Below are 8,634 nucleotides of genomic sequence, written 5' to 3' on the forward strand. Positions count from 1 at the left end.
CTGCCTCTGGTTGCACTGATACTTTGTCCTGGTGCTGGTGCTTAGGATGTGGTCTGCCCCGCCAAAGAAACCTGTGAAGGGTACTCACCCACATGTGGACTTAACTCTTGATGGAGTTGATGAATCAGCCCATTTCACCTATTCAACAGATGTGACTGTTTTGTCTTTCTGGTTCCAAAGGATTTCTGGAGAGCTATGGCTTTACCCTTTTAGAGGGAACTATTGGTCCTCATACTCTGTGCATCTCTGATGTCAGCATGGGATTTCTATAATTCCAAGCAGGAGTTGCAGCCACTTGATAGGTAGTGCCTCAGTCTGGGGCCTCTGTGGAATCCAGCTGGCATATTCCAGCCAATGTGGCAGCCTCAATAGTTAAGTTTTGACCATGTCCCTACTGTCCTGGGTGGTGAAAATACCCCCTTTATGTGTCCTTGGGAGCAGAAAGATGCTCTTCAAAAAGTGGTGCCTGGTAGGAGATTTCCACAGAACAAGACACTCAGAAGGGCGGGGATAGAATCTTACCTGAGCTTGGTCTAATATGGAAAGCCTAAGGCTGGGTGTGGTGGCCCATGCCTGTAATCCCAGCACTTTGGGAGGCCAAGGCAGACAGATGGCTTGAGCTCAGGAGTTCATGACCAGCCTGGCCAACATGGTGAAAGTCTGTCTCTATTAAAAATACAAAACTTAGCTGGGTGTGGTGGCGGGTGCCTGTAATTCCAGCTACTTGAGAGCCTGAGGCAGGAGAATCACTTGAACCCCAGAGGCGGAGGTTGCTGTGAGCTGAGATCACACTACTGCCCTCCAGCCTGGGTGACAGACTGAGACTCTGTCTCCCCCACCCCCTCCCCTGCAAAAAAAAGCCAAGCCTGAGTGGCATCACACCTTTGTTTCCCATGAAAATATTAGTCCCTGCTTGATGGACTTTTATCTGGGAACAAGGGCAAACAGGGAGTTAGTTACAGTCAAGCCACAAATTGGAGATTTGCAAGCCTGACCCAAGGGAAAGTCCTCAGCTAGTCTCATACTCTTGTAACCATCAAGAGGAGCTGGTACAGACCATCCTTATATGACCTTCCTTCCCTGGCTGCCTGGAAAGCTTACTTGCCGATTTGTCTCCCACACCTTTGCCTTTTCTGCATAAGCATATTAGGCTGTTTAAGGAACTCACCCCATATTGCCAGACCCATGAAGTGTGTAGGGTATGACTTCTTAAGAGCGAGGAGGTCTGATGCCAAGAGAAAACTTTTTATTTTTTGAGACAGGGTCTGGTTCTGTTACCTAGATTGGAGTGCAGTAGTGGTGCAATCTCTGCTCACTGCAACAACCTCCGCCTTAAGGGCTCAAGCCATCCTCCTACCTCAGCCTCACAAGTAGCTGGGACTATAGGTGTGTGCCACCATATCCAGCTAATTTTTTATTTTTTGTAGAGATGGAGTTTCACCATGCTACCCAGGCTGGTCTCAAACTCTTGAGCTCAAGTGATCCACTCACCTTGGCCTTCCAAAGTGCTGGGATTACAGGCGTGAGCCACCATGCCTGGCTGAAAACAGTTCTGCAGCTGCACTGAATCTATGTGGGCTTCAAAAGGGCACCGCCAGGGTGCAATTATGCATATAGGCCAAGAGTCTCAAGCCGGGAGGACCCATGCTACAGGCCACTGGATGTTCCCTGAATGCCTCACGCAAAACTCAGTGTGCAAGAGACTCCTTCTTAAACCAAGATGACTTGGCCTACACACAACTCTAGAGAAATCTAAGGAATGAAAGAAAGTGAGCTAGTCCTAAATTCTGCTTTCTTAAAAAAAATTAAAAAGCCAAAACAAAACCACCACCTCACTAATATGGTTAACTTGCTGTCATTTAACAGATTATCAGAAATTGCAAACTCTCTCAAGAGCCATAGGATAGGAAATCATCTCTTTAAAGCCATACCTGGTAGGAACAATAGGATGACTACCACAAGCCTGATTTTGAATAGTTTATTAAAGGAAAGGTGAAGCATCAGTTTCAAATTGTACAAAAGGAAAAAAACCTCATATTGCAAATGTACAATTTACAGAATTACTAGCAAAACCAATCAAGGAGACACCGAAAATACAAAAATTTGATTGACTTCAAACTGAACTGGAAACCCATTGGAGTAGATATTTAGCCTTTTTGTGTGGCATGGTAGTCTACAATTCTGTCAGCATCTGTTTTCCATACAAGACTGTCACACAAAGGATCAGTTTGTGCATGTGCCAGGGCACCTCATGGCTTGCTCCCCGGCCAAAACCACAGGCAGGCAGGGCTGGGGTGGACAGTCCAGTCATTCCTGCGCCTTCACTTCCAGTGAAGCCCACAATTCTGGGAGAAAATGAGGCCCCAGCTCCCCTAACTGGTGCCCAAGAATTGCTGAATTAGCAGAGAAAACATTTTGGTGACCAGGTTTTTTCAGAACTGTACAAATGTTGAGAAAAATCTGTTTTGTGTCTTTACTAAAAGGATGAATAAAATCATCCATCTTGCTTTCCCGCACAAAAGATGATCACTGGGTGTGCAGAATTTTTAAAAATGTTTTTTGTATTTGATAAAAAAGGGAAAGCCTCATGATTCTGTTGCAACTACTTTAAAAACCAGCCCAGAAACAGCTGTGGATGGATTGGTTTGGAAATTCTGAGGCTTACTTTAGAAATCTGAAAGGAAGAAACTAAGTGGGGTTTTTAAAACAATAGCAGCAAGTCATAAAAGTCTAGGCAGAATGCAACTCTAAACCATTGTAGACTGTCCTGAAGATTCATAATTTCTTTCCCCAAAAGAATTATTCTTAATATGCACATTTAACACTGAAATGTAGCTGTAATTCAAGGTAAGCTTAGGAACTTCACCCTCTAAGCACAGACTTCTATGCAGCACATACTTCTATAATCAGTAAACTTAATTCACAAAATTAGCGCATAAGGGTATTAAGTGCATGGGAAGTAGACACAGTTATGTTACACTTAAAATTACTTTCGAATGATAAAGGATTTCTTCATGATTATCTTAAGAAAATGGAAGTCTGTGTAACTTAAATTTGGCAGGGCATGAAATAAGTGGTAAAAACAGCAAACTGATAACTTGAGAATCATTTTCATTTTACTGAGAATACTTTATTTGCTGGTAGAAGTTGCTAAAAATGCACAGAACAAATACCAATAGAAAATGCACTGTATTTGAATCTCCCTAGTCTATATAAAATGAATGGTGTACAGCATCTGTTGGAAAAATGGCTGCATGGACATTTCTTATTTTATGCCCACTTATAAATAAAAATAAACCTTTTTATTCAAGAGTATATAAAATCTGGGAATTTCATATGCATATCCACAGAGGGTGTGTGGTTTTTGGCAGAGATGCACTATGTCAGAATTTCATCTTAGCTTGTCAATGTTCTGCTCCTTCATTATTTGTGTTCCACAAAGGTCAACCAAATCCAGTGAGCTCCAAAACACTCTTCGGCAATTAGGATGAGCTGCTTACTCATAGGTTTAATAAAAATGGTTAGCTTTTAAAACATAAAAAGGCAAAATGTTAAAACGGTTTTTAAATTGTACAACAGGAAAATAAAGTTAAAAATATTTTTTTTTTTTACTCAGTGTTGAGTTTTCATAAAACAGGTGTATAACAGTGTTTATCTTGACAGCTGTTTTAAAAATTTAAAATTTCTTCCTCCCTCCAGAAAAACACACACATCTGTATTGGGATAAGTCCAATAGTAGGACACAAATGATTTTCAGGTCAGTCTTTCTGAGTTGACATTCACCAACATTCCCTTGGGTAATTTACATGCTCCTCTTGTGTCACTGCAAAAAGGGATTGACCTTAATCATTTGATTAAAAAACAAATCAGATCACATCAAAAGTGTTTTTCCCCATACAAGCTATCACAGTATATAGGCCTCTAGCTCTAAATAATAGAGTTCCAGATTTGTAAATTTTCTTCAGACTTCAGAACATAGGCATTCCAAATCCCTAGAAAAATGATGAGAAACATAATTATTAATTTCATGCATAAACAGGACCCAGGAATCATAAATAAAAAGCAGTAATAATTTAACATTTACTGAATCATCTTCTATGATAGCTGCAGAGTCAAAGAAGTCTGGCCTTAGCTCAGCTCTCTCTCGCCGATTTCTTGATGGAGGCTGGAAAGAGAAATGGGTTTCTTAATTTTTTTCTGAGATCATTAAGACAATGAATGATAATCAGCTAATATTTCTGACAGTATCATAAATATACAGAACTGCTAAGAGTCAATTTTGAAAGGAAGAAGAGAATCTGGCTTTTATATGAAATAGATTTTTTAAAAATCGTACTTTTGGCTTTTAATTACGTTGACAAAAACAATGCACAAAACTTTCAAACTATAATGAATACACTGAACATGTAAATACATATAAATAACTTTGGGCCTACATGCCCAGGCCATCTCTTCCCTTTCAAGTCACAGAAAAATTTACAAAATTGATTACTAGGTGATAAACCTCTGTGAATTCCCCAAAGCAGGTGGATGGAAAGTTATTGGACGGTGGGGGCAGGGAGGTTATAGATTGGAGTAATACGATCTCATTTATATTTACAAAACTTACAAAAACTTCTCATTATGGAAAATTCACAACATACAAAGCAAAATGTTACAGGCTGAATTATGTCCCTTCAAAATGTGCATGCTGAAGTCCTAATCCCAGTACCTCAGAAGACGCCAGTATTTGGTGACAGGGCCTTTAAAGAGGTAATTAAGGTAAAATGAGGTCATATGGGTGGGCCCTAATTGAATATAGTTGGGGCGAAGGAGAGACACATATAGGAAAGACCATCTAAAGACAAGGAAGAAGGCAGTCATCTACAAGCCAAGGAGAGAAGCCTCAAAAGAAATCACTTTCACCTCAGGACTTCTAGCTTCCAGAAATGTGATAAAAAAATAAATTTCTGGGCCAGGCGTGGTTGCTCACGCCTGTAATCCCAGCACTTTGGAAGGCCGAGTCGGGCGGATCACGAGGTCAAGAGATTAAGACCATCCTGGCCAACGTGGTGAAACCCCGTCTCTACTAAAAATATAAAAATCAACTGGGTGTGGTGGCATGCGCCTGTAGTCCCAGCTATTTGGGAGGCTGAGGCAGGAGAATCGCTTGAACTTGGGAGGTAGAGGTTGCAGTGAGTCAAGATCACAGCACTGCACTACAGCCTGGTGACACAGCGAGACTCCATCTATAAATAAATTAAATAAATAAATAAATAAATAAATAAAAATTTGTTTAAACCACTCAGTCTGTGGTATTTATTATGGCAGCCTTAGAAAATACACAGAAAAAGCAGCATGATTAATTTCTATGTACCCATCACCCAGTTTCAAAAATTGTCAAACATGTGGCCAGTCTTGTTCCACTGAGTCTGTTTTTCCTTCCCTATGTAATTTTGCCTATAACTACTTCAATGTGTTGTCTATAACTGATGAGAACTTTTGAAAAAAACATAACCACCATGTATTACTATTCCTGAAAAAATAAGTTCTTAGTATCACCTATGGTTAGTCTGTATCTCAAACATGTCTTCTCATACTGAACAAATGAAGTCCCATATTCGGCATTTTGTTATGCTGAAGCACTGCAGATTTTTGTCAGGCTCAAATTTAAAGCACAAGAGGCCAGATACACATGTGATGCTGAAAGACAGATCTAGTATGAGCTCTCTTTGAAGAAGGTAAAAAGAAAGAACCAGTTTCTGTTATTATCAGAATTTAAAATATGACTGCTTTGAAAGCAGGCTTGAAAAACACCCAAGCTCATCCAAATGCCCACTGTTTTTGGTCAATGTTACCTCCTCCTCACCTCACCCTTCCTCCCAGAATTCTGAGAATAAGAGGATAATTTTTGTTTGTTTGTTTTTTTGAGACGGAGTTTCGCTCTTGTTGCCCAGGCTAGAGTGCGACGGCACAATGTCGGCTCACTGCAACCTCAGCCTCCCAAGTAGCTGGGATTACAGGGCATGTGCCACCATGCCTGGCTAATTTTGTATTTTTAGTAGAGATGGGGGATTTCTCCATATTGGTCAGGCTGGTCTCGAACTCCTGACTTCAGATGATCCACCCACCTCAGTCTCCTAAAGTGCTGGGATTACAGGCGTGAGCCACCGTGCCCCACCTAAGAGGGTCATCTTACACCAATGCCCCCACATATTTTAACAAAAGAAAAATATAGTGAATTTCTCTACCAGATCAATAACCATGGTGTCTTCAAATTCTTCATTCATATCTTCTAACTGGCTTCGGGATGACATCATCACATCTTCAAAGATGGGCTCAGCATCTTCCTCCATTAGACCCCGACTGGTAAGAAAAAGGTCTTGTCAGAAAGCTCATCAGACTCCACCATTTGGAGTCCCGGCTGTTTCTCAGATGAAAGTTACTCTAACCAATTGAAGTACACCTTCCAATCATGACCTACAGACTACACAAATTATAATGAACAAGACAATTAAGAATCATTCCTTTGGTTCATTCAAGATTTCATCTCACACATCAAAAGGAAGTACAATTCAATAATAATAGTTGTTAACATTTATTTAGCTATGTGTCAATTACCCTAAAATTCTTATTGGTACTATTATCCCAATTTTACAAATGAGGAACCTGAAGCATAGAATTTTTTTTTTTTTTTTTTTTTTTGAGACGGAGTGTTGCTCTTTTGCCCAGGTTGGAATGCAGTGGCGTGATCTCGACTCACTACAACCTCCACCTCCTGGATTTAAGCGATTCTCCTGCCTCAGCCTCCCGAGTAGCTGGGATTACAGGCGCCCGGCACTATGCTCGGCTAATTTTTTGTATTTTTAGTAGAGATGGGGTTTCACCATGTTGGCCAGGCTGGTCTTGAACTCCTGACTTCAAGTGATCTGCCTGCCTCTGCCTCCCAAAGTGCTGGGAATACAGGCAGAGCCACCACGCCTAGCCAGCACAGATGTTTTAGAGCTTGCCCAAGGCCATGCAGCTGCCAAGTGGCAGAGCTAAGATTTAAATGCTGAAAGTGTGAAGAACTCACGTCCTCCTTTCCTATCCTATGCTGCATAGCATATCACGAATTGTAATTTTAACTCCTAAGACCGAACATCAAAGATACCCAAGTCATTTCACAAAATGATGGGCATCACATAGTTATGTTCTTGTGACACTCAATGTAACACTTACACAGCATGCCTCACTCCAGCTCTCACTTTCATGTAGTTCATTCCTGTTCTGTCCTTCCGATTTAAGTCTTCTAACTTCGGCTGGCCTAACCAAGAGATCTGCATCTGAGGACTAAGAGAGGGTACTATTATTAATTTTGTAGCAACAGATGATGAATTTAGCTAATGAGCCCCATGCTAAGAAAGCCAAGGTAGGTTTACTTAATCCCATGTAGTAGGAATTAGTTGGATTTATTCTGGTGCCTTTTTATTAAAAAGGCAGTAAGTTGCCCAAAGATATCTGTAAGTCTCCAAGAGAAGCTGGCTGAGGCTAATTGTTAAATGCTTAAACTATCAACCAAATCTCTGCCAAACAAGGGCTCTCAAGACCTCTGTCTTGGGCTGGTGCCCCACTCACAGGTGTACCTAGGTGGACAGCAGACCCCTAACAAACAAATTATGTTGGCTTGGCAGCTGAAGGTTCTCCAGAATTCAACAAGGAAGAATATAGCAGCTTTTCCTCAGTCTTTATGGAGTCAAATCTGCACTTGTACTCTAAACTTACTGGCACATGGAAGTGTGTGTAAATATGCCTCTAAGGATTTTTTCTTTTTTTTTTTTTTGAGATGGAGTCTTGCTCTGTCATGCAGGCTGGCGTGCAGGGGCACAATCTTGGCTCACTGCAACCTCCGCCTCCCCGGTTCAAGGGATTCTTCTGACTCAGCCTCCAGAGTAGCTGGGACTACAGGTGCCCACCACCACGCCCAGCTAATTTTTTGTATTTTTAGTAGAGACAGGGTTTCACCGTGTTAGCTAGGATGGTCTTTATCTCCTGACCTTGTGATCCACTCACCTCGGCCTCCCAAAGTGCTGGGATTACAGGCATGAGCCACCGCGCCCGGCCAGGAATTTTTTTTAAGACAGGGTCTCACTCTTGTCACCCAGGCTGGAGTGCAGTGGCATGATCTCGGCTCCCTACAACCTCTGGCTCCCAGGCTCCAGTGATGCTCTCATCTCAGCCTCCCAAGTAGCTGGGACCACAGGCATGCACCACCATGCCTGGCTAATTTTCTTTTGTGGTGGTGTTGAGACAGAGTCGGTGTCACCCACGCTGCAGTGCAGTGGCATGATTTTGGCTCACTGCAATGTCTGCCTCCAGAGTTCAAGCAATTCTCATTCCTTAGTCTCCTGAATAGTTGGGATCACAGGCATGTGCCACCATGCCTAGCCAGGAAACTTTAGTGATTTTTTTTTTTTTTTTTTTGAGACGGAAGTCTCGCTCTGTTGCCCAGGCTGGAGTGCAGTGGCCAGATCTCAGCTCACTGCAAGCTCCGCCTCCTGGGTTTATGCCATTCTCCTGCCTCAGCCTCCCGAGTAGCTGGGACTACAGGCGCCTGCCACCACGCCCGGCTAGTTTTTTGTATTTTTTTAGTAGAGACGAGGTTTCACCGTGTTA

At 42.0% G+C, this 8,634-nt stretch overlaps 1 protein-coding gene across 3 annotated transcripts in view; it reads right to left on the bottom strand.

The window, feature by feature from the left end:
- Positions 1-1,963: 1,963 nt before the first annotated feature.
- STAG1 (stromal antigen 1) overlaps positions 1,964-8,634 on the bottom strand; it is a 404,632-nt gene continuing 397,961 nt past the window's right edge. Inside the window, exons 25-28 of one of the 3 annotated variants that reach the window (XM_023187906.2) lie at positions 7,201-7,311; positions 6,231-6,345; positions 4,085-4,165; positions 1,964-3,992 (exon numbers count right to left, since the gene is read on the bottom strand). In XM_023187906.2, the coding sequence (XP_023043674.1) occupies positions 3,969-3,992; positions 4,085-4,165; positions 6,231-6,345; positions 7,201-7,311 (331 nt within the window). In that variant the 3' untranslated portion in view covers positions 1,964-3,968. The remainder of the gene's footprint in view (positions 3,993-4,084; positions 4,166-6,230; positions 6,346-7,200; positions 7,312-8,634) is intronic. The other 2 variants (XM_023187904.2, XM_023187905.1) reach the window with 2 other exon arrangements.

This window comes from Piliocolobus tephrosceles, chromosome 2 (genome assembly GCF_002776525.5).
Source record: "Piliocolobus tephrosceles isolate RC106 chromosome 2, ASM277652v3, whole genome shotgun sequence".
In the NCBI taxonomy this organism is placed as follows: domain Eukaryota; kingdom Metazoa; phylum Chordata; class Mammalia; order Primates; family Cercopithecidae; genus Piliocolobus; species Piliocolobus tephrosceles.